We start from the raw sequence: 26,481 nt of genomic DNA, 5'->3' as shown, positions 1-26,481 counted from the left end.
TGATAATACTCCTGAGGTAAACATAATTCTTAAAATACTAACAGAGGGACTGAAAAATGCAGGTGCCCCTTAATTTAATCTGTATAATGGAAATTAGCAAATTTAGAATTCAGATTTTGAATTATCTAACATTATCTAACAATTTATTATTTTCCAAGTTTGAGGATAGGATAACACTTTCTCCAGTTCATTAGTGATATGGTATGCTTACAATAAAGAGGCATTCTTTAAAAATGAGATGACAAAGACCTCAGTAATAATCAATGTTCCATATATAAATGTTAATATCTCTGTAGAAATTTAGATTCTCTGGAAAATTATTATGTTATCTAAAGGAAAATACATACTGTTAACAGAGAAAAGTAGTGATAACATTGATCAGTTTCTGTGAAATTGTTCTCACTAGAAATAAAGTCAGATGGCCAGTTGAATATATAGAACAGGGAAAAAAATTTCTGAACTTTCAGTTGTTTGAGACAGAACTGAACAGAATGCAGGGTCTAAATTCAGCAAAACACTTTAATATTATATTGTCTTTCAAATATCTTGCCAAAGGATTTTAATATATAAACTTTAAGTGATAGTTATATAAACACACTATTTATCATATAAAGACCAGAAGGAAGACTTCATATCAAATATAGAATTAGAATCCCAAGATTCATAATGCCTAGTACTATAAATTTGATGGATGAATTGATGAGAAAGGAAAATTAGAGTGAAACTTGGTTGATTGTTCAGTTAATGGTACTATTTTAATCAATGGTTTAATCTAAATTTGTTTGAGTTTAACAGTTCACTATTCCCAGTATTAATTGCATTTGATGTTGATGGATAGGGCTTTCTAAGTCACACTGAATTTTCAGTGGGCATCAATCTAATGTAAGCAGTGAAAGGGTTAGTGCTAAGTCAGCTATAAAGGTTAAAGATAAGAGAGGACATGATTTCTTTTTAAAATTTTTGTTCTTTCAATTTTTAAAAAAAATTGAAAAAAATTAAAAAAACTATATTGGAGTATAGTTGATACAGTGTTGTACTAGTTACAGGTGTACAGCAAAGTGAATCAGTTATAAACATATATCAAGTCTTTTTCAGATTTTTTCCCCGTATAGGTTATTACAGAATACTGAGTAGCATTCCCTGTGCTATACAGTAGGTCCTTATTCATTTCTTTCAGTTTTTTAATTTCAAATTTATAACTTCAAAATACAGCATTTATTCCTTTTGTTCTAATGAGAATAAAATGACCCCCTCCCTATTTTTTTAGGTAACTCACAAGAATTAGGGGGAAAGTGCAGAGGGCATTTTTAATAAATTCAAATGTATGAATAAAAAAGAGCTAGTTCTGAGAAATGACCACTCTTTGTGAGTTAATCATCATAATTATTTATGACATCAAAGCTGGAAGGTCGAAGTTCTCAATTTTTATTTGCAGCTTTCTAAATATATATCAAAATCCTGGGCAGTAAACTTTATTTTTTTTCAAGCAGAGAATTACAAGTAGATGATTACACTATTAAACCACGCTCTGTAATGTCAAATTCAGCTTGCAGTGTGCTGAGCGGCCTGGGCTGTAGCTGTCAAGAGACTGGGGAGAGAGCTGCCTCCCTGCACGCGGATCTCTGGCTTGCTTGTGTGGACGCAGCTGACAGACTGAATAGATGATGACGTGACGCGCATGCTCATTATCCAAAACAAAGCCTTGGTCGTCCAGCCTGAAGGGTCAACTTTTGATATTATTTCTGTTTTCTTGTTAAATTTTTTGCTTAAATGCGTATGCAGTATTTGTACATGTCTTGATAGAAAATTTATTATCACATAGTCTTATGTGAGAGGGTTTCTTCTTTTGTTTTGTTTTTGTAAAACTAACGATTTAAACAAAAGGGTTTCATCTTGAGTTATTTCCACTCAGAAGTTTCAATACACAATACACAAGGACGTTATTAGTCTTCAGAGTAATCCATTGTGAATATTTTCAACCTGTTATTAGGATGGAAAATACTTAGGGTAAATGGTTAAACTACCTAATCTTGTCTGTGAGTTATAAACCTATTTCTTCTCTACAGAAGGACTGACATCAGAATGCTGACTGGTTCTTATGTATGTTTATCATACTTTATATTCTCCAGTCAGTTTGCTGCGTTGCTAGTACATAAATTGGTTGGTTGGTTGGAGATGGGGAAGAATGGCATTTAGGGGCTGGAGAGACAGATGTGCTGCAGTTTGAAAAGCGGTTAGAGCTATCATTCATACTACAGGGAACCAGAAACAAACTGGGACTTGATATCTCAAGCATCACTTCAAGTGGGAGCTACTCTTCCTTGATTTTTGTTTTTGAATGCTGCTTTCATAGAAATAAGGGCATAGTAAAAAAGTCCCTAATTTGATGGGTCCTGACATTTTCTTACATTTACCGACTTTGTCTCCATTCTGATGTCCTTTTGGGAAATGCAAAGCCCTTCAATTCCAAAACATGGGGGATATCCCAACATTGTCTCTAACAGATCCAGTGTTTGGAAAAGTCTTTCTTTCATGATTATTTTTGCACATGGTATATCTTTCATGAAGTGAAAGTGTTACTCACTCAGTCCTGTCTGATTTTTTGTGACCCCATGGACTGTAGCCCACCAGGCTCCTCTTTCCTTGTAATTCTCCAGGTAAGAATACTGGAGTGGGTTGCCATGCCTCCTTCAGGGGATCTGCCCAATCCAGGGATTGAACCCGGGTCTCCTGTATCACAGGCAGATTCTTTACTGTTTGAGCCACCAAGGAAGCCCTATATCTTTCATCACTGAATATAAAATAACATCCTGAGTATAACATACTATTGATTTGGCCACCACTTTGTGTTATATACTTTAGGTAATTTGAATTCTGTTCACAGTTGGAAGGAAAATACTCCCAAATAGTCTTTACTTTCATTTGCCTCTCGTTTACCCAATGCCTCAAGACATTTCCTTTTATTAGTCTTTTGGAATTGTTTCCACTTGAAAGATTTACTATTTCCCTAAATACCTTACTTGAGCAAAATAACAAAACAAACAAACAAAAAAAAACCACAAAAATACAACTGTGGTAAGTAGATTTGAAAAACTTGAGAATGTGACATAAAAGAATAAAAGGGAACAATTAGAACAAGGAAGAATTACTTTTGACAGCAAACTGGCTTCATTTTCAAAGGAACTATTCCTATATTGTTTGGTTGCTAGATCCATTTCACTCCTTACCTGTGGTTGAGATCTGAGAACATGCTTGTGACACCAGGATCAGGAGGGGCCGATCTTGACAATTGCGTCAAGCTGGAGAAAATGTGAAAATATGATCACAGGAGATTTGTAGAAGTCCCTTGGAAAGATTGAGGACATATATTTTTTTAAATCTTAATAACTTTAACCATTGGAAGTTGATTTAATATCTAAGCTGTTATTGTTAATTCCTATGCAAAATATTTTCTTATGACAGTGGGGTTTTTGTTTGAAAGTTAGGTTTCATGACTTCATAACTGATATGATCTTGATTTGTTCTTCAAAAGGCGAGAAACAACATACTTTCAGAGCCCCTGATTAACTTGGCCTGTATAATTTAAGAAAACAAGTTTTTATTACCCGGGATTTACCAAGATAAACTAATTTCAACAATCTCACTTTGCTTCTACTAAATTCCCACCCCACCCCACCCCGCAAAGAAGAAAAGTAAACTCAATATTGACTTACAAATCATCTGGTATTTTCCTTTTGAACATACTGCATAGGAGAAAGAAGTATACTATTAACTTCATCAGACCCAAACAGTAGAATTAATATTTTCCACGGTTTTCCCCTTGTTTAACATCAGACTGGACCAAAAACTGTCAACCTCCGTGTGGCAACTTCAGAGCCAAAATACATAGTTCTGTTTACTGCTCTCTGCCTTTCCACCTATATCTGGACTTTGCTGATAGTTGTTGACACTAAAAGAGCCAAATGTGCATTAAGAGTAACTGAATCACTCCTCAAGCACTGGCCCCAGAATGATTGCGCTAGAGTGGAATCAATAATCGAGAATCTTGTCTTCAGATTTACAGACTCAGACGCACAATGGTCTCTGTGCATACAGAGAGAGCAATCTCAGATGCAATGACACACGCATTCACAAATGTCTGAAGTATAAACCTGAAAGCAAATTTGATTATTTTCAGCAAGAAATAGAATTGACAAGTCAATCAGATAGTCTTGTTGACTTTTGAAGTTACATTCCAATGTGAATGAACAGGTTGGTTTATGCGTGTCGAAATGGAGCAAGGTTGGTTGCATTTTCTTAGAGCCTGATGTGAGGCCGCTTTGATATCTTGATATACTCATCTTCTCTATAGGATCAGAATATTCAGAATGTGTGTCTCCTCGGAGCACTGGCTCCCCTGGATGGCCCTGAAAACACACTGTACAACTCTTAGCTTTGGCTTCCATTTTTTAAACGTGTATTCTATTGAAGTATCGCTGATTTACAATGCTGTGTTTATTTCTGCTATACAACAAAGTGATTCAGTTATACATAAAAATATATATATATTCTTTTTCATATTATTTTGCATTATGGTTTATCACAGGATATTGAATATAGCTCCCTCTGCTATATAGTAGGATTTTTGTTGTTTATTCATTCTACATATAATAGTTTGCATCTGCTAATCCCAAATGGCTTCCATTTTTAATCCACTCTGAGCATGAACTCTTTATATAAATGTATGGTATAACTTATTTTATTTTATCTACTTACTTTCTCACCCTGGCATCGTGAATTAGTTTCTCAACTCTCTTCTTCATTCATTTTTAAAAGCATTTTAAAGATGGGTAGCTTCTGCAGATAGCTAATGCTGGTTACTCTGTGCTGTTTATTCCTTTAATTTACAAGGATCAATATTATCTCCATAATATGTGATGATTTTACAGCAATACCAGTACACCCTGATGTGCTAGCCATAATGGTGGTCCCAAGAGCTGTGTCCTAGTTGGAACAAATAATACTGCTGCACTTAGACACCTCTGCTGCAGGATGGTAACTGAGTGAGATAAAAGAAGAGGAGCTGGAAGGCAGCAAAAAATTAGCATTGCATATGAAAACAGACTAGTTATTTTTCAAAGCAGTAATGAATGCCACTGTCTCCTTCATTTTTTTTTTTTCTTGCTCTTGACTTCACAGTAGTAAAATGAACCCTGAACTCTGTAGAGACACAACATTGAGTTCAATTATCCTGTAAAGGGCACAGATTACTAGGTAGGTGTAGCATCGAGGTTTCAGATTCCCTATGGCAAATGTGCTGAGTGGATTTCATCTGTTTTTCTCAGGTTTGAAAAACACAGAGTCTTTTTTGATAACTTCATTCTGTGATTGTTAGTCAAATTGGTTCTGGAGGCAAGAGACAGCCCACAAGGGCCTGTTCTAGGGCTCCAGATCAATCATCAGAAGAGAGAGACATGAGTGCCTCCTAAGTTTAGGAAAGCCACATTTAAAATATTCCTCATAAGGCTAATCTTACAACATCTCAAAGCCTTCCTTTAAAATGTATTCTGTAGGCTTTTTGATCATATTTCTACAGTGCTACTTATAATATGCAAGTGCTGAAACAAGTATAAGCACGTTTGAATTATAAGCTGTAGTGGATAAGAAAAAGCATAAGTCCATGTGCACTGTGACAGTGTTAGAAATGCCAGGAGCCCAGATGAAGGGCTCCTACTCTCTGCCACTGTTGTCTTTTTCCAAGCCTTGGAAAATCATCTCTTAACAGTTTTCTGGGGAAAATATAATATGGCTTTTTGTGAAAGGATGGTAGAGTAGATTCATCCAAAGGTGGAATTCTTTTATAATCCAAAAACGTAGTTAGAAAATCTCAATAAAAATTTCTAAAGGAAATTCATGTAGAGTACTATGAATTATCTAAAAAACAAGTAAGAAAATTATCAGATGTGTTTATAATAATTATTTTAAATGAGTACATTAAAATATTTTTATTTGTAAATTATGGCCTTGAAAGATAGTATTTTCAGGGCATCATTTGCATCTTCATATGAAGAGCAAAATAAGTTCAAGGTTATCACCCAAAAAGCAGAGGCTCTAGCCTGCTGTAAGGTGGTGATGGATGAGGTTGTTGGATCAGGTAGCAAATAACTGGGCACATGGTTGAATTTTGCCTTTTATGGTGAAATCTTTTACATTTTGACAAATTCTTCTTTGTTTTGAGATGATTTAAACCTACAGTTATGAAGCAGATCAGAGCTTTTAAATCTAAGTTGAAAATTGTCACTACTTCCAGGAGTACAAGTATGTTGCCATGAACATGTACATAGATAACTAGAAAAAATAAATGGAAAAACTACATACATGCTGGAAGCATTTGCTCCCTGGCAATCTCTTCTGGAGAAGTAAAGCACTAATGAGGAGAAAAGTTGAGATAGCTAAATTCTTGCCCAGATGTCTTATTTCTTTTACTCTGTTTGAGTCTATTTATTCTGAGTTTCTCATCACTGGAAATGAAAGCTCCATGTGGGCAGGGATCACAGATGTCTTTTCCACCAATATATCCAATCATTTAGAAAGTGCCTGGGAAAACTACTGGTTTATATTTATTGAATATATAAATCCTCAAAATGATATGTATCACAGCAACGTCTCTATTTGGCTTGAAGGTTTTATAAGGAGAAAATGAGACAACTGAACTTGGAAGTTCATTCTATTCCCTTAGAAGCATATTTTTATATAAATCCAGTGCTCCTGTAGTTACTTTTCTTTCATTGTTTATACAGTCTTACAAATAAAAATCATCTTTGGAGTCTGGAGCAGTTGACATCTCCCAGAAGCAGTGTGGCACCAAATCTTAGCCTTGTTCATCTTGCTTAGCTTGATCCCAGCTTTCTACTGTGGCCTGATGGCTAAAAGACTGGGCTCTAGAATAATGAATCCCATTTTCACTGCTAGTTATATGACCTTGGCCATGTCATTTAACCTTTTGTGGATTGTTTTCCTCAAAATGTAGGCTTGGATTATTCCAACTCAAGCAGTCATAAGAATAAAATGAGATAACTCATGCATAGTCCTTTGCATAGTTCTTTGAACAGTCCGTAAATGTTAGCTGATAGAAAACATCTGAGGGGTTCATTGTTTCTTTTTGTTTCATTGAAAGAAATCACTCAAATTCTATAAGACTGGGTTACTTCACAACAAAATAAACAGACCGGCACATCTTCCAACTTCAAAAGGTCAATGTGTAACTCTGTTCCTCTCAACTACAGAGTTCATTTCAACCTTCCATGGTGCTCTGCGCATCTTGATGTCTCTGTAACTAATAGTAAAGGTTCTGATATATTTCATGACATTTTCTATATTCTCAATGTATACTTGGATTAAAGTCCCACTGTCCATAATATTACTTATTGGTGTTTTCATCAGATGAAAACTTGGTTACATTTAGATTGTAAAAATGCCTAAATAGTGCCATTGAGCCTTTTTCTATAAATGTTTATTGCATTTTGGAATTTTCTAAAATTTAAAAATAGACATTTATTTCACACCAAGTGCCTTCCATATCAAATGAGAGCCAAAGAGTTTGTAGTATGTGTCTTTTCTGATTATAGTAAAATACAACTCATGTGAAAATCATAAAAGCAAAACTTAAAAGGTGAAGGGAAATGAGAAATTAAATTCTGCCACTGATTCACAGACTACTGGCAACTTGCCCAAACGTTTTCTTGGACTACCATTATAGAGGTCTTAAAAGTCTACTCCACCACAGCTAGGAGAAAATCTAAGCAAGGAATGCGGAGTCTGTGCCAATTCTGAGTGACAAATTTTTAGTGTCTCCCAGCCAGAAAGGGTTGACCGTAAATTTAAGATCATCGAGTGGCATTTTCTAATTCGTCACCTCATCCGAAAATTGCTGTGGGGCTGTTCTCTGAGTTGTTTCTTTCCCTTTCAGCTTCCTCCATCCTCAAAAGAGAGAAGCGGCTGAGGACCAAGAATGTGCATTTCAGTTGCGTCACTGTGTACTACTTCACCAGGAGGCAGGGCTTCACGAGTGTGCCCAGCCAGGGCGGCAGCACCCTGGGCATGTCCAGCCGCCACAACAGCGTGCGCCAGTACACCCTGGGCGAATTTGCCAGAGAGCAGGAGAGGCTCCACCGTGAGATGCTGAGAGAACACCTCAGGGAGGAAAAACTGAACTCTCTAAAGCTAAAGGTAAAAAAACCTGAGAAGTGCACTTTTATTTATTTATTTATTTTTTTTTACCAAACCCCCAATCCTTACCTCAATCTGGTTGCATTAACCCATTTTCATATTTAGATCCGCAGATTAAAATGGGTATTTTTCCGAGCAGACTCTCTGCTGAGGCTTTTTTAAAGGAAAAAGAGTATAGTCTCATCACTGAAAACAGGGCAGAAAACTTCCCTGACATCGTTTATTTATTCACTCTATAAATATTTATTTAGGTCATAAACCCTGTGCTTCAGCTGGGGCTAACTGCTATGAAAAATAGATGTGATCCCTTTTCTCCTGGAACTTACATATTAACAGAAAAGAAAAATATTAATCATGTAGACAAAATCACAGCTTCATAAAGTACCATAAAGGGAAGTTGCTAAGTGCTAGGAAAGTATGTACCCGAGAATTGATGGGGGCCAGATATCAAGGAGTTTCCTTAAGAAAGTGACAATTGAACTGAAATCTCAACAGGTAACTAGCCAGAAAGGGTTGGTGAGAGTGGTTCAGGCAGCAGAGAACACTGAGTTACCTTGTGTCAGGAGGAAGCACCGGGAGCACGCAGAGGCTAGTGAGCCTGGAGCAGAGATGGAAGGAGTAGAGCATCATGAAGGGGGTAGGGTTGGGCTTTGTCAGTCTGATTAAGACATTGTTTTTCTCCTCATCCTAATGCTATCGGAAGTCATATAGGAGTTTTAGGCATGGGGTCGGTTGGCAGAATAATGTGATCTGGTTCATGCTCTGATTTGAGAATGGTTTAGGGGTAGGGGTAGCCGTGTCGGGGGAGCTTATGGAGTCAGACCAGTTAAGAGACTATTACAATAGTCCAGGAGAGAGATGATGGTAGGTTAGATTACACTGATGGTAGGGGAGATGAAGAGAGATGGACAGAGGGAGTAATTTAGGAAATAAAATCAACAGTCCTTGATGATGGGTTGGATTTGGAAGGAAAGTGGGGAACTGTCAAGAATGACTCCTAAATTTCTGGCTTGCAAAACTGAATGGGTTGTGGGTGATAGTACCTTTCTCAATGACAAGAATATGACAAGGAATCCAGGTGATTCTGAGAGGCTTTTGAGTTATTAAAGTGATGTCAGGGAAGGATCCAGGTAGAGATAACTATCATTGTGCCATCTTAGAGATTAAGTGGAGAGAAACACAGCTCAGAAAACCTTTTCCTCGATCAGAGACACTCTTTATATTTGTATTGATCCATCAGCTTATCAGCTCATAGTAAATGGCCTCCCATTATTATCTAAGGACAAAGGAAGAAAGACAAAGATTTCTCTTACATAATCCAGGATGCTTAACATAAAGGATCACTGGCTAAGTAGCAGAAACACCATAAGCACACCTGTGTTACCTGTACCTTTAGTTGCCAGTATGAAGTCAGATAGCAAAGGTGTGATGTGTGTTTCAAAACCCCTGTTTTTAAGTATTTTGCACCTCATGTATGTGCTTTGTTCCCAACTGCGCAAGAAGACAGTTGCTTAAACGAAGCTAGTTACAACCTAGCCTAGAGCAAGTCTCATAACTCCTTTGGAGGTATTTTTGACACAGTTCATTGAAAGGCCCTTAAGATTTTTTTTTGGTAACAAGTCACTATTGTTGCTGTTCTTCATGATAGCTTTGAATGTAGCCTAATTTAATAATAATTCTCAGATTTGCTTCTGAAATATACTCTCTGCTTTTCTAACTCACTACAAACCAATGGTAACCCTTACTCAAAAGATGAAGTCATTCTCCAAGCTCAAAATATTGGTGGAACAATAGTGATGGCTGCCATTCATTAAATGATTTTTTACTTGCCAGGCATTTTATAAACATTATTTAATTTAATCCTGACAAAAACCCACTGGAATAGGTAAATTATGAGACCATGTGTACAACTGAAGATAAAGAAGCACAAAGATGTTAACTGGCTCACTCAATAGAAAACTATTATCTTGTTACTTACTATTCTAAAATTAATTGATTACCCCCCATAGGTGTTGGGAAAGACAATCTCTGTACCTATTGGGAGTCATCCCTGTCTGGGGTTTGGTACTGTGTGTAGTGGTTTTTAACAGGTGGGGAACTGTAATTCTATCTGAGAACCAGAAGATTTATTGTGGTGACCTTTGTAGCACACACACACAATGACTATTGGGGGAGCTACATGCCTTCAGGAACATTCCTCCTTACCAGGCAGTGATGTATTCTGATACTATAATTCGTATTCAGTTACTTCTACCCTTTTATTTTTAGCAAGCTGAAGAAGAAGCAAAAACAGGCTTCTGTTATTGATTTACTTTTGTCATTCTGCTTACTGTTACAAGTTGAAGAGGCAGTCTTCTGAGTGGGTGTCATGCCTTGGTTTGTCTGAAAACATGCAACTTTCCATTTTGGTGAAGATACAAACAAAAGGCATTTGGATATCATCACTCCTTTCAAATGAATGCCAAACGAAAAAGATAATGAATGGGATTCTAAGGTGATCTGATCTAAGCCTATTGAAAGTATTCAGAAACTGGGAAACACATTTCACAGAAAACTAATAAAAGATCAAAGCAATGTGGACTCATTGACTAAAAAATCTGAGGGGTATTAATGGAGGAAAATGTATATTAACTTTAATGAGTTTTTAAATATCATTGACTATGTTTGTCTAAGGTTTAGCTATCCAAAATCTAAAATTAGCCATCCAAAAACATTACGGATCCAACAATTTCAATCAGATACTTGAGATTTCACTTTCAATATGACGTTTTCTTTGAAATATACCTCTGGGATAAGCAACAGAATGTGACTAAATTGATTCCATTTTTTGGCTAAAGCAGCTAGAGAGGGTCAGTAGCAGAGAGAGGGACTGAAAGAAGAAAGGGAGGATTATTAAGGACAAACTTTGCCACTTTGGTTTTTCCTGGAGATGGTCCTCTGTGGGTGACAGTGAACTGCCCATTAAGGGAGGAGATAGAAGGAACATCTGACCAAAAACAAAACAAAAACCACTTTGCAAAGCTTTCAGTGTCAAACTTCTTCCAAAGCCTTCACTATGGCAACCAGATAAAACATACCAGGAAACTCAGTGGACTTGGTACTGGGTCATTTCCTTCGTACTTACCTCAGAAACAAAAGCTCCAGGACATAAAGGAGATGTTTTTCTTTCCACTCTACCTGTGTGTCTTTCCAAGGTGTCTCAGGTTGTAAACAGTGAATCAGTTTATACAATGACATCTCCTCCAATGCGGCCTTTTTTTAAAATTCATTTTTATTGGCGTATAGTTGCTTTACAATGTTGTGTTAATTTCAACTGTGCAGCAAAGTGAACCAGCTATGTGTATACACATGTCTCCTCTTTTTTGGATTTCATTCCCATTTAGGTCACCACAGAGCACTGTGAGTAGAGTTCCCTGAGCTATACTACAGGTTGTCATTAGTTATATATTTTGTACTTAGTATCAATAGTGTATATATGTCAATCCCAATCTCCCAGTTCATCCCATCCCCACTTCCTCTCTTGGTTTCCATACATTTGTTCTCTAAGTCTCTGTCTCTATTTCTACTTGCAAATAAGATCATCTATACCATTTTTCTAGATTCCACATATATGCGATAATATACAGTATTTGTTTTTCTCTTTCTGACTTACTTTACTCTGTATGATGGTCTTGCGTTGTGTGCTTAGTCGCTCAGTCATGTCAGACTATTTGCAACCCCATGGACTGTAGCCTGCCAGGCTCCTCTGTCCATGGGGATTCTCTAGGCAAGAATACTGGAGTGGTGGCCATGCCCTCTTCCAGGGGATCTTCCCAACTGATTGAACCCAGGTATCCCACATTGCAAGCAGATTCTTTACCATCTGAGCCACCAGGGAAGCCTAAGAATACTGGAGTGGGTAGCCTATCCCTTCTCCAGGGGAACTTCCCGACCCAGGAATCAAACCAGGATCTCTTGCATTGCAGGTGGATTCTTTACCAGCTGAACTACCAGGGAAGCCCATATGATAGTCTTAAGACTAGTAAAAAGAACACAGACATGTGTTTTTGTGTTTCTTTATAATAAAATACTTCAGAAACAAAATAAGGATAGAAATTTAGTTTTTCATTATAAAATGTCTTAGTGATTCTTCTCAATCTAATTATGAGTTTGATATATTGAGAAGTAATATGTATAGTTAGATTTATAGAACGAATCCAATTTTATTTGGGGGGGGGTGTTCAACTGTGCCTTTATTGGTGGTGGTGGTGTTTGTTCCAAACATTGTCTAGAAACAATTAATAGAGAAAGCTTATTGAATAAAGTACATGTTTCTAGAAGAAATAACTAGCTTTAGATTTCTAAATTACAGAGTACAGCTCTTTTTCCCTGTCAAGCCCATTCAGACATGTCATGCTCTTCACAGTAATCATTGCAGTCATCTTAATACTACACATTTTTCCAAATTAAGTACTTAGATTTCATCATCTGCACCACACTGTTGAACAATTACATTAGCCTTTATTCCCATTTCACGTGTATCTGTAAAATCCATTAGGCGGCTGCTTCTATGTTTCAAAGGAACCTTGGCATTGAATTCGCCTGGATTATATTTTTCTGGATTCTGTTACCATGGTATAGGAAATGTAACTTAGTTTTCACAACTTTCACTGGATTCTTTTTCTCAATGTTTTCCCAACCCTGATCGTTCTTCCTCTCCTTTCTAAGGTCAAAGCTGTTTCTACATTGTGGGGTTACCATGTGTTCCTTGAGGAATGCTTGGTTGTTTGCTCTCTTTCGTCATAAAAAAGAGTTGCCAGATGGTAACTCTTCCTTTAATGAGCAAACTTTAAAATGTCTCTGTCTAAATTTCCTTCACCCAGTCTTAGATTTATGACTGTGCTTTATTCAGTTAGTAATTACCTGTACAGTATTATAATTCTCCACCCGCATGCCCAGTCTTCCAGCCCTGCCCTCTTGTTTCCTCTTAACAGTCTTATAATTTAACTAACCTTCAAGTAAAATTCCTAAATGCTCTAGGAGATAGAAGCCATTAGAGGTTTGTGAGAGATGGCTGACGCCAAGTATCTCTAACCTATAGTTTCCAAATGTAGGGATAGGTTTTTAACTATTTCCTCATACGACAGTTCTTACTAGATGGATCAGAGTGACTCCTTCATCCCGGGATCCGTGCCTGCGGAATGAGGAGAGGGGGCTGCGTTAGGCATTACTGACAAGAGTGTGCCGGTCTTGGTATTTTTAAACTCCACTTAGTATTTTTAAACTCCGTACAGAATTTCTTTGTCAGCCTCTGTAGAGATTACGCAAAAGCTTATATAGGACCAGTACTTCAGAATGCATTGCTCCAACACCAAATGGAAAACATGGACTTCCCAAATACTTGTCATGTCATATGTGCAGCATATTTTGAGAGGATCAGAGAAAATACAGCTAACCAAAGTGGTGCATCCTGAGAGGCTAGGCTTCAGCCCTGAGCAAATGCAATACATTTAAGAATAGGTTCCTTCAAAACTGCTGGCATTTTTATTTAAGTGGAAAAATTAAACATATGTAATCAATCTCTACGGTTTTCCTATGCAATAAACAGTGATCTTCTAGTTCAGGAGACATCCATTCAGCTGATTCTTCTCATTAATATGTGGGGTTCACACAGTGGTGTTCTGGAGTCAGCTTATAAAAATTCATCACTAAAGTGGATTGGACTCATCTCTTCCCCCATTGTATCTTGAAATCACCAGTGATGGGGATAGTCATATTGTGGGATTTGACAAGCACAAAACAAACACAACATTAGACAAACACAGCAAACTTGACAACAAATTAGAAACACCCCTCCCTTTTTTTTCAGAGACATAGTTATTAAATATTTACCAGGACACTCTTGGATTCATTTCACTTATTAGCCTCTGCTAAAAGAGACAATGCCTGTCTAAACCAGAAGGAAGAATAAAGGAATGTATGGAAAATTTATGTCTATTTGTTGATATTATCCTCTTTTCTGGTGACTTTTGGGGTAATATGTAAACCAAGGACTCATTGTAAATTCAGGTTGTTGAAATTCTTATTAGCTGACAAAACAGCCGAACATAATGAATCTGGTTCCAAATTGCCACCTACAATTAACAACTAATGAACCAAAGACTTACACTGTAAGATTTGACTGAACATCAAAGTGATATGAATGTTTTAGTTTGGTTTGCCAGAGACATTAGCACCCAGGCTATTTATTCAACACATAACGTGTAACCAGGAATTCCTTTCATCAAATATATATCCTATGTGTATTTGGGTATACAAATGCAGATATGTATATCCAGCCTCTTATTACACATCTCTGGCAACCCAACACATTGCTTTTTTAAAAACATGTATTGAAGTATAGTGAAAGTGAAAGTGAAGTCGCTCAGTCGTGCCTGACTCTTTGTGATCCCATGGACTGTAGCCCACCAGGTTCCTCTGTCCATGGGATTTCCCAGGCAAGAATACTGGAGTGGGTTGCCATTTCCTTCTACAGGCGATTTTCCCGACCCCAGGATCAAACCCGGGTCTCCCGCATTGCGGGCAGATGCTTTACCGAAGTATAGTTGGTTACAAAAGATGAAAGAAAGGGAGGGATAAATTAGGAGGTTGGGATTAACATATATATATATATATATAGATTAATATATATATATGTATACAGATCAGATCAGATCAGTCGCTTAGTCGTGTCCTATAATATAAACACACACTGCTTTTTAAGAAAGCCCATTCCATTTTGTAGTGATAATTGTTAGAAAGCTCTTCATATTGATCAACCTGCTATCATCTAATATTACCTTCTGACCCTAATTCTGGCCTCCAGAGACACAGAATAGATCTTGTTCCTGTTCTCCAAACTCCAAGTGTTTGAAAGCAGTCTTGCTGCTGCTGCTAAGTCACTTCAGTCGTGTCCGACTCTGTGCAACCCCATAGACGGCAGCCCACCAGGCTCCCCCGTCCCTGGGATTCTCCAGGCAAGAACACTGGAGTGGGTTGCCATTGCCTTCTCCAATGCATGAAAGTGAAAAGTGAAAGTGAAGTCGCTCAGTCGTGTCCGACTCTTAGCGACCCCATGGACTGCCGCCTACCAGGCTCCTCCATCCATGGGATGTTCCAGGCAAGAGTACTGGAGTGGGGTGCCATTGCCTTCGCCGGAAAGCAGTCTTGATGGACATGCAAATATTTGACAATAGGTTATATGGGCTCCATGTGTCTCTGTTCTATAGATTTAAACATCCTTAGTTCTTTTCTCTAATGCTTCTGTTTTCCAGACACCTTATAGCCTTGGTTACTTCTTCTGAATATAGTGCTGTTTATTAATGTCCACCTCAAAATATGGAACCTGGCGGTGGGGTGGGAGTGAGGCTCATGAGAGAAGCGATACGTGTATACATAAAGCTGATTCATGTTTTGTACAGCAGAAACAAACACATTATAAAGCAATTATACTCCAGTTAAAAACTATGGAACTTGATCTGGACATTGCATTCAAGATGGGATTGTTGCAGTACATAAGGATATGTTATATTACCTGCTAACTGAGCTGTAGATACTCTATCCACAGTTATATGCTAAAGGTACAGGAGCTTTTTGGATCTTAATCAGTTTGTTTGTTCATATTACGCTGGTGGTAAGTAAATCAACAACAACAAAAAGACAAGGAAGCAAACATGCATATCAGGCCTGGTAAATCAGGTCTGCATCATCATGCAAATTAAAACTTTTTAACATCTCCTGGGTAAGAATCTTTTTTAGTACTATATATGGTGTACACAGAGCAGTCAATAAAATTTGGGGTTTTTTTATTTGAATGAACTTGATCTTGTCATCTGACAAATGTGCTAACCTGCCTTTTAGTCCATCCAAGATATTATTTAAAAACTACATTTAACAAGACAGGGCCAAGTTCATGATACCCTGTCAGAGGGTCCTTGTCACCACCCCAGGTGACCTTCATGGAGATTCCTTTCCTGGGCTAGTCTCTACTGCCAATAGGATCTCTAAGCAGCACACGCCTTATTGGTGGTGCAAAGAGGCTGAGTATCTCTGTTCTTTGAAATATTTTCAACATTTCAACTAACTGAAATCCATGCATTCAACCATATCCTTATTAATCAACTGGTATTCCATCCTTCCATGTACAGAACGTAAGAAACTTTGTCAGAGAATCTCAAGACTAGATCACTGGTTTTCCAGTTATGTTCCATGGGGTCAGGGCTGTTGATAACCTTTCTCACTTTTGTTTGTTTAATAGGTTAAGATTCTGCATGGACTTTAATTTGACACATGGACATTCTCTCCCTAGTGAGCCCAGGCAATAGTCTTATAGTTACTGTTCCCTGTTCCCACCTGTATAGAGACCATCTTTTTAAATCATCTTTTTTTGGAATTTTATCTAGAATTTGCACTTTTAAAAATAATAATTCACTTGCATTTTGATTACCTTTTAATTCCTTTCCCCATGACTCTTTGCAGATACTAGGCAGAGCAGTCGTAACTTTCAAATTTTTCATTGATTTAAAACATGAATAGCCCAGGCCTAAGGATTCTTACATAAAACTGCTGAGCACTCTTTCACTATCTCCCACCTTCTTTTTTTACATGAAATTCTTCCTAATGTATCTGTTCTTCCATTTCTTGTTTAAAGGTTTTTCTTCTTGATACAGACTGTGGAATCAGAATAGGAAGTAAATGATTCTGCTTTGTGTCTTTGTATCTGCCTCCCATTTTATTTGTCATTTCCTCCTCTCCACTGCTTCTATAACTTGCTCATACATTTTGTTGCACTTACCACACTCTATCATATTTATTACAGGGTCATCTCCCCAGCAGACTAGTAGCTGGTGGTCCTTATTCTCAACATATTCCTATTATAATGAGGGAGATATACATAAAATCAATCACCAAAACTAATATATTACTACAAAATTAGGCAGCATACTATGCTGATTAAATGCCCCCAGGGTAAGCAATGATGGCTCAGACGGTAAAGAATCAGCCTGCAATGCGGGAGACCTGGGTTTGATCCCTGGGTTGGGAAGATCCCCTAGAGAAGGGAATGGCAACTCCAGTATTCTTGCCTGGAGAATCCCCATGGACAGAGGAGCCTGGTGGGCAACAGTCCATGGGGTCCCAGGAGTCAGACATAACTGAGTGACTAAGCATATAGTACAGGGTAAATGAGTTACAAGTCAGCTGAGAAAATCAAAAGTAACACATGAGTTCAACAGTGGTAGCTATCACTTGGACTAGCTTCTTTTGCTGGCATGTCTATTAGAAAGAACACCTCCACAAGCTCACAAAATAGATTACTCAAAGGAAATGCTAACTGGTGAGAATGTCATATCTTCAGCTGGCTTCCTGTATTCTTTTTTGAGCTCTTGTTCTCTGTGTATGAATCATATATTTTTTTTTAAATTTCTGAATGAGCTAATTATAAGGAAGCTTTTCTGTTCTCTTACCTCCTGCCCCACAGCACTAAGATCAGCTCTTGGAGTGTAACTGTAACCATATCCTTCTGTTTTCTTCTATACAGGTTTTCTACTAATATTATTCTAAGAATTTTGCACTCCAGACTGGTCTTGTGAGCCTGGCTCAAGCTTTGGAGTCAAACCAAACCTGAGTTTGATTCTCAGTGCAATCACCAATTATCTAAGTAGCTAGACTTTGGCAAATTATCTTCATGCTCAAATTTTCTCAACTGTTAAAATACTTCCTAAGATTGTTTCCGAATCAGGTGAGATAATTTATATAAAGTAGAGAATTCAGCACCTGGTTTTCAAGCTATGATGGCTTGGGTCATTCTCCACATCATCCTCATTATTGTAGGCAGCAATCAGTGTATGTGGAACTGAATCATTTTTTCACATTTCTATTGCCACTATCATTGATACATGTGTTAATGACTTTGTAATAACCAGGAGTTTTTATTATTAAGAACACATTAAACCACTGAAAGGAAGTGTTTTTATTTTTGTGGGATTTTGCTTTGTTTTTAGCATTATGGTCGATCCACGTTTTCAGTAGTTTCCCTCGCTATAATTATTTTACATTAAGTTAGTTTCTTCAAGCCTTCGATTCATCAAAAAGTTCATCTTGTTGGAATTTACAGTGGAATATATTCACTACATGGTACAGAAAAAAAAAAAAGATTGACTACTGAGTTGACAATCTCCCACTCAACCAATCCACCACCCCACTCACTCCCCCATCCCATCTGGTCCTTGATTCAGGATAGTCTAAGAATCACTCTGCTGATTCTGGAAGTAATGTGTAACATGTCCCATCCCTCAAACATATTTAGATGGGCAAAACTTTTACTCTATTGGGCTTTGGAAACAGTTTACTCATACTTATCAGTACATATCAGATAGATTTGCAAAAGTAAGGAGTTTCAATTCTGTTTAAGAAAAGCTATAATCCTTTAAATTGTAGAGTGAGTCTGGACAAGTTTACACAGTGGCTCAAGAACTAAGCCCTATCTTAAGTAGCATCATTAGAACAAAGCAAATACACACACACACAAACACACAGCATTCCTCAAGATATTTCCAATACAGGATAAGCACACATTCACATAAATGAGATAAATATAAGGATCATTAAATCAAATTATGAGTTAAGACATTACTTATCACCTGAAGATGGCGAAGGCAGAGGAAGGGAGATGCTACTTTCTGAAAACGTTCTGTTTAGTTACTTTTTGTTTTTTGCTTATGGGCCAAGACAGGAAGGGATGCCACACAAGTTCATCCAGTCTGGATATGTTGTAGGCCAGTGAAAGCTCTATCCCATCTCAGGCCTGTAAAGCTATTGTTGCTCAGCAGGGACATTCTGCCTCCACCTGTTCAGCTAACTGCTACTCCGTCTTCAGATTCAAGCTTAGATGTGACGTCTACCCTCCTCACTCCACCACTGGCCCCACCACCAGATGCAGCTTCTGCTGGTTTCGTCACTAAGTTGTATCACTCTTGTGACCCCAGGGACTGTAGCCCACAAGGATCCTCTGTCCATGGGATTTCCCAGGCAAGAATACTGAAGAGGGTTGCCATTTCCTTCTCCAGGGAATCTTCCCAACCCAGAGATCAAACCCCAGTCTCCTGTATTGCAGGTGGATTCTTTACTATCTGAGCCACCAGTTGCCCCTTCTACATAGTCTCAACGCCCTGTGTCCAAGTTCAGTTAGGAAATCGTTATCGGTTCAGTTCAGTTCAGTCTCTCAGTTGTGTCTGACTCTTTGTGACCCCATGGACTGCAGCACGCCAGGCCTCCCTGTCCATCACCAACTCTTGGAGTTTACTCAAACTCATGTCCATTGAGTCGGTGATGCCATCCAACCATCTCATCCTGTGTTGTCCCCTTCTCCTCCCACCTTCAAAAATTACTAGATTCCTCTTCTCTTTAATCCATTGATTTCAAGACCCATATCTTGTGCACCAACACACCTAGAGCCTAATGCAAAATAAGCACAAAAGATTACTGGATATATATTAAATATATAAAAAGAATTATAGTGGGGTTTCTTTTTATAAGGGAAGCTTAATATGGCGTTATTTTTAGCCAGTGATTTGGTAAGACTACAGTATGAGTGTTTTCATATAATTACTAAAATAACATAAATCATTTTCAATAATTCAGAATTCAAAAGCTTTATGAATTTAACAGCCCATTATAATAGGACTCTGGATTTTATGATGAGAAAAAACCATGTTGGAATTCAGACATTTTATTAGGTACCTTAATGCTCAGTAATTAGTAGTATATGATTATTACATTTCCTACAAGGAATCTATAGTTGTATGTATTAAGTGTGTATATATGTTCATATGAACATGCAAGATATAGGCAATAGAAAATAAGTAATCCAAAAGAAGATTCCGTTATTAAGTATCTTCCTTTTGAAATCTGGATTTATAAAGTCATAGTGCAGTAACTTTAAATGTAGATAGTGCCGACATCCTTAGCACCTCACTCTAGTATGTTTAATTAAAATTTGTATAAATGTAAATTAGTGTAAGAGGATAAAGTAATATCTAATCAAGTTATTTTTCAAAAGATAACAATACCTTTTTGGTCCACACCTAAACTGTGTTCATTTTGTACATATTCTGTGTTTAATTCTAATTGCACCTTTGTGATGTGTATTTATATACAGTGTGCATAATATGGTTGTGAAATTTGGATTACAATTGTAGATTATGTATGATGGCATTGCTTGAGAATGTTTTGCTTGTAAAAATTTGAAGGTGCAATCAAATGCTACTAGTTTTTTTGATTTTCAAGAAGCTATCTAAAGTATTAAGCCTTTTCCTTCCTGTGTAGTACTTACTAAACAACTTTTTGTATTTAGGCATTTGCATCAAATTGCTGAACAAGATTAATATCCACATTAGTTCAACAATTTTAAAAGACTATTTGGGGAGGGTTGGGTATATAATTTTTTAGCTCTATTTACATCCCAAAGTAGAAAGATAAAATTTATATTTACTAGAGCTATTCAAAGAATACACTTTTCTATATTGTAAAAACAGGAACAGCAAAGTAAATCATACAGAAATAAACATTTATACTATTCTGTAAAAAAAAAAAAATATATATATATATATATATATATATATATATAAAGAGTGTATCTAAGTAATTACCAAAGCAGTTAAGAACACAAGCTGCAGAGTTAAATATTTAGGATTCTGACATAGTACATACCTCACTGCCTATGATTTTGGACAGGTTATTTAGCATTCCTGTGCCTCAGTTTCCCCATCAGTTAAACAATCTAATGCTAATATCTACTTTATGAGATATTTTGTGATGCTCAGTGAGCTTATGCAGGTAAAGTGCTTGAAGCAGTGACATGCAGATTCAAAACTATTGTTATTCATATTGCTATTATTATCTCATATCTGATTCTCTCACCTCTCTTTCACCCCCACCTCCAATCTCTCTCTCTCTCATTCTCTGTCATACACACATGCACACACACACACACAAACAGGTTTGAAGGTCAGTATCATTTGATGGTCTCCTTAAATCACATTTTTTTGGCAAGCCTTCTTTGAGCTCTTGAAAAGGCAGCATTCTTTGGGAAAACAGCACTGAGCCAGAAATGGTCCAAGATACAGATTGTCTTTTAAGGAATCAACTTCAAAAGAGAGCATTTTTTTGAATGTGCTCGTTACTCTGTATGCATTTATTTTATAAACAAAGGAACTTTTTAGACACATTGTGGTTTAATTCCACATTATATTAATAGTCCCCATACTGCATTAGGTACCACTGGAAACTTGGAATCCATCTGTTTTATACAGGGAAAAGCATACTAAAATAGAAGTTAGGGGATTAGATTCTATAAGCATGTCTTAGAGAAGATGTAATTGTTAATAATCTGAGCTTCAGGAATGCATAGAATAAGGAGGCTGCATTTGATGAACTAATGTCTGAAAACTCAAGGATTCTGTTTTAAGATAGGAAAAAGACATTTAAAGGTATCATTCATGTCAAAGAGAAAAAAATTGTACAGAATAAATATTCCTGTGAAGATGGGTCATGGGGTAAAGGAGTCAGCAGAAACAGATGAGGAAATCTTGGAAGACTCCCCAGAGTTTGTTGTACCAGATCTTGAAAGTGAAATGAACATGAGTTAGTGAACAGAAATAAAATACTCATTGACTTATTTCTCCATTGCTCTAATATAGAAAATGCATTTGAAAATAATGTATGCAATACTCTAATTTAAAAGAGCATTTAAGCTCAGTAGGTTTGGCCTGAGTTTTAAAGGTGCAATTGGGCATATCCTGGAGGAGAGAGTTGGAGAAGGACTTCCGAGGGGACAGCAGAGAAAATAGTACCTGTCAGTGGTTACACACCAAACCAGATACTGTGAGGAGGGGAGACAAGCCAGTTAACTAGGATGAACTGGAATAGTTCCAGTCTTCACTAGAAATGGCAGAGATGATATTGGAGAGGTGAGGAGAAAACCTTGCCAGACCACTTCAGTGATAATATGAGATTTTGAAAATCTTGATTAGAGCCCTTGTATGTTCTTGAACAAGAGTAAAAATAATTTGCACTCTGTATCAAGGATTTTTAGATTCTTAATTGAATTTTTATTTTAAAATGAAACTACTTATTGTAATTTAAGTGACAGGTACACAGCAAAGTGATTCAGTTTTGTGTGTGTGTGTGTGTTTGTGTATATATATATATATATATATATATATATATATATATCTTTCTCAGAATCTTTTCCATTATAGGTTATTACAAGATATTGAGTTCCCTGTGCTATACAGGGAACCAACAACCGACCTTGTTGGTTATCTATTTTATACAATGTATAGTAGTGTGTATATTTTATTCCCAAACTCCTAACTTATCCTTCTTTTCTCCTTTCCCTTTGGTAATCATAAATTTCTTTTCTGTCTGTGAGTCTATTTCTGTTTTGTAGATAAGTTCATTTTATCATTTTTTTTAGATTCCACATGTAAGCAATACCATAAGATATTTATCTTTGTCTGCCTGACTTACTTCCCTTGTTATGATAATCTCTAGGTCCACTCACGTTGCTGCAAATGGGATCATTTCATTTGTTTTAATATTTCATCACATAGACATATATACATACGTATATATACACACACCATATCTTCTTTATCCGTTTTCTGTCAATGGACGTTTAGGCTGCTTCCATGTCTTTGCTACTGTAAACAGTGCTGCTGTGAATGAACACCAGCATTGTTCATTCATGCACGCAGTGTATACAAGAATGCATGTATGTTTTCAAATTATAGTTTTCTCCAGATAAATGCTCAGGAATGAAATGCTCAGGAATGGAATCAGTGGATCATGCGGTATTGGATTAAGAATCATCTGTAGTTTATTTGAGATACAGTTGTTTCTTTTTCATTCTTAGATGCCAGTTGGGTTATTCATGTTGTCCTAAAAATTTTCATGTCTTTAAAATGTTTACTTATTTTTATTGATTTTTAGATTCCATGTGTTATATGACAGCCACCATTATTTTTTAAAAAATCAAGCTCTATTAATATGAAATGAAGTTCTTTGTTGTTTTTGTTATCTTACCAGCTTCACAAGGGAGCAAAAATATTATAGAACATGGAGATTAAGTAGGAAGGAGGTACTGAAATGAATCCTGGGTGCCCGGCATGTGCTACGGAGTCAGAATTTCGATGAAGTTCACATAGACAAGCCAAGAATTAATGAAAACATAATTTAAATGCCACAGAGATGACAAAATAGGAAAGGTAACCCTCCTGTTGGTTAATGCAGATTTACCTATCTCAGAGGACTGAGTATATGTTAGGTAGTTATACACTTGAATTCCTTCAAAAATCAAATCTTTACAGATAGAAAGATGCTTCTGTGGGCAAATAAGAATTAACAAAAGTGCTAATAGCAGCCAAACAAAGTAATATCCTATTAGTGGACATCAAAGAAAAGTGAAAACAGCTTAACCAATGCATTTATAAAGAAATTTCAAGGAAGGTAATAAATTACAGATCACAGCAAGAAACAAAACCCAATAAAAGGAAATGCCTAACTTTGTTAGAACATAGATTTAAGCTCTGAAGTAAAATAAATAAATATATATATATATATAAAATAAATCAACAGCTTTTGAGAATGTATTTCAGGGACTCTTCGCAACACACACACAGACACACACATACTTGCTACTGTGTAGTTTCCTCCACCTGAGGGCAAAGATCAACCTTTTATTTGTTTTTCAATACATTCAGAGTTGTCAAGTTGTCAAGTTTGGGATTTTTGGTCAGTAATAAATATTCTTCTCTAAGTGTCAGACTTTTTCCTATGAAGATGAGAAAATGATGTCTGGTGTCACCAGGGTATTTTTACTGTGTAATAACTGAATTGTTGTTAAGATCAAAAGGCATAGTAATGATTACAGTTAATGAAATCCATAAAGTAATACATTGAAAAGCTAAAGAATCAAAAAGTTCTATTTAGAACTTCTTTGAATAGTCCCTTACTGAGTTTCTGCATTTATTCCTGTGCTGCTTCTCAGAATATATGTTTTGCTCATATTCAGAGAAAGTGTCTCTTTCTAAATGCTTTTTTATGAAGAAAACATGTTCTGTGGTGATATAGCAGTAAGAAGTGAAATACTGACTCTGGGTTTCCTGATGAATGAAATTAATTTAGGAAAGAAATATACACGGAAGAGAACAGTTACAGTATGAGACCCAGCCGCCCAGGGGCTGTATTGCGGAAGGTACTGCTGTGGGTCGTCTCCTGTGAACTCCTTTGGGGGCGGAGTTTGTTTGGGTACCTGTGTGCAAGAGCCTGCCTCACTGCCATCTGCTCTTGTCTTACTGAGAGCACACTGACCTGACTGACTGCTTCGTATCAAGGCCTTGTTCATGGAACATTCTGTACAGAAACCATGTTTGTAATCCCAACAGCACAGGGCAGCAAAACTTTATTTCCTAGTACATGGCTTCTCTGGAGCCCAAAAGACAGAGTTGTTGTTTCAAGGACATGTTTTGCTGATTTAGGTGGCAGCAGCTTCCACTAAGATGCTATCACCTCTCAACAAGGACACATTTATCCCAACATCAAATGTGTCCATCACGAACTGAGTCTAAAGATAGCTTTCACTGATGGGCATCTGTAACCTTTGGCCTGTTTCACATCATGCTGGCTGAAAGCTCCAACAACTGTAGCTCCTAGATTAGGAGGTTAAGAGTTCCAATTAACAGGTCTTGTGTCCATATAAAAGCCTATCATTTTGATATGTTCATGTACCTTCCTGTAACTTCTCTAAAGAGAAAAGTAAGAGGAAATGATTTGACTCACAGTTTTGTTTTTTTTTTTCATCCCATATGAATCATTTGTAAGTGGAAGTGTAGACCTCTTAATCTCCCACACTTATCCACAAACACTTATGGATTATAGGGACATAGTGTTATATAATAACTTCATTCTTACCAAGTGCAAAAGTGGGGAATTTTCAAACCTGCTAAGTCTCTTATTTGCTGCTTTGTATTTCTAGATGACAAAGAATGGCACCGTGGAATCTGAAGAAGCGAGCACTCTTACAGTGGATGACATTTCTGATGATGATATTGATTTAGACAATACCGAGGTGGATGAGTACTTCTTTCTTCAACCCCTGCCAACAAAAAAACGAAGAGCACTGCTGCGGGCCTCTGGAGTTAAAAAGATTGATGTGGAGGAAAAGCATGAGCTGAGGGCCATCCGCCTGTCTCGAGAGGACTGTGGTTGTGACTGCCGGGTGTTCTGTGATCCAGAAACATGTACCTGCAGCCTGGCAGGCATTAAGTGTCAGGTAAGGATTGGGATTTCAGGGAACCCAAAGGCAAGACATTATACACTACCCACTAAAGAGGCAGTTGTGTTACATATAATGAAGTTTCCCACACGTGGAAAAAACTCTGAAGCAAGGCAAGACACATGATTCAAGAAGAGAGAAATACTAATTCAATGACATGAGTATATGTAATATATATACTTATACATAATATATATTATATAAACATGCATATATACATATCTAAATATATGTGTACATAATATTTTATATATTATGTGTGTGTATTACCTATACACACATATATCTATTTATATATTATATAATATTATTTGTATATATAATATTTATATGTATTACATACATAGTATACATAATATATAAATGTGTATGTGTATATATATTAATGTGTATGTATACACATTAATATATATATATATATACACACATATATAACATATATGTGTGAAAGGCAATCCAAACTGCAATTATCAGTTGAAATTGTTTCCCCTTGGATTCATTTATTATACGAGCTCACTTTGGCTTCTAACAAGCAGCCAAGGAGATCATGTCATCCCCACCATTTGAGCTTGCATTCTCTAATCCATCCATGGGCTATAATATGATGATTGGTTAAAAGTGGTGCAGACTAGTGGAATAATGATTAGACTGGAACTTCAGAAAACTGAGTTCTGGCTCTGTTTTCTGCCACTATGTGGAACTGGCAAGTCAGGTAAGCTTACTGGGTTCAATTTTTGCACCTCTGACCTGAATGGGCTAGACTAGATCAGGGGTTGGGGAATGATTATTCACAGGTCAAATCTGGCCTGCCACCTGATTTTTGTAAATAAAATCTTATGGAGACACAGCCATGTTTTTGTTTTTTTGTTTACATATTTCCTATAACTGCTTTCATAATTCTACAGCAGAATTGAGTAGTT

At 36.9% G+C, this 26,481-nt stretch overlaps 1 protein-coding gene across 4 annotated transcripts in view; it reads left to right on the top strand.

Moving 5' to 3' along the window:
• The window catches only part of CSRNP3 (cysteine and serine rich nuclear protein 3), a 203,802-nt gene that overhangs the window by 165,531 nt on the left and 11,790 nt on the right, over nucleotides 1-26,481 (top strand). For all 4 annotated transcript variants that reach the window (XM_027558853.1, XM_027558862.1, XM_027558872.1 and 1 more), the window contains 2 exons: nucleotides 7,949-8,208; nucleotides 25,262-25,558. In XM_027558853.1, coding sequence (XP_027414654.1) covers nucleotides 7,949-8,208; nucleotides 25,262-25,558 — 557 coding nt within the window. The remainder of the gene's footprint in view (nucleotides 1-7,948; nucleotides 8,209-25,261; nucleotides 25,559-26,481) is intronic.

This window comes from Bos indicus x Bos taurus, chromosome 2, assembly GCF_003369695.1.
Source record: "Bos indicus x Bos taurus breed Angus x Brahman F1 hybrid chromosome 2, Bos_hybrid_MaternalHap_v2.0, whole genome shotgun sequence".
In the NCBI taxonomy this organism is placed as follows: domain Eukaryota; kingdom Metazoa; phylum Chordata; class Mammalia; order Artiodactyla; family Bovidae; genus Bos; species Bos indicus x Bos taurus.
The sequence above is the reverse complement of the archived record's forward strand: the minus strand, read 5'-3'. Positions and strand labels throughout refer to the sequence as shown.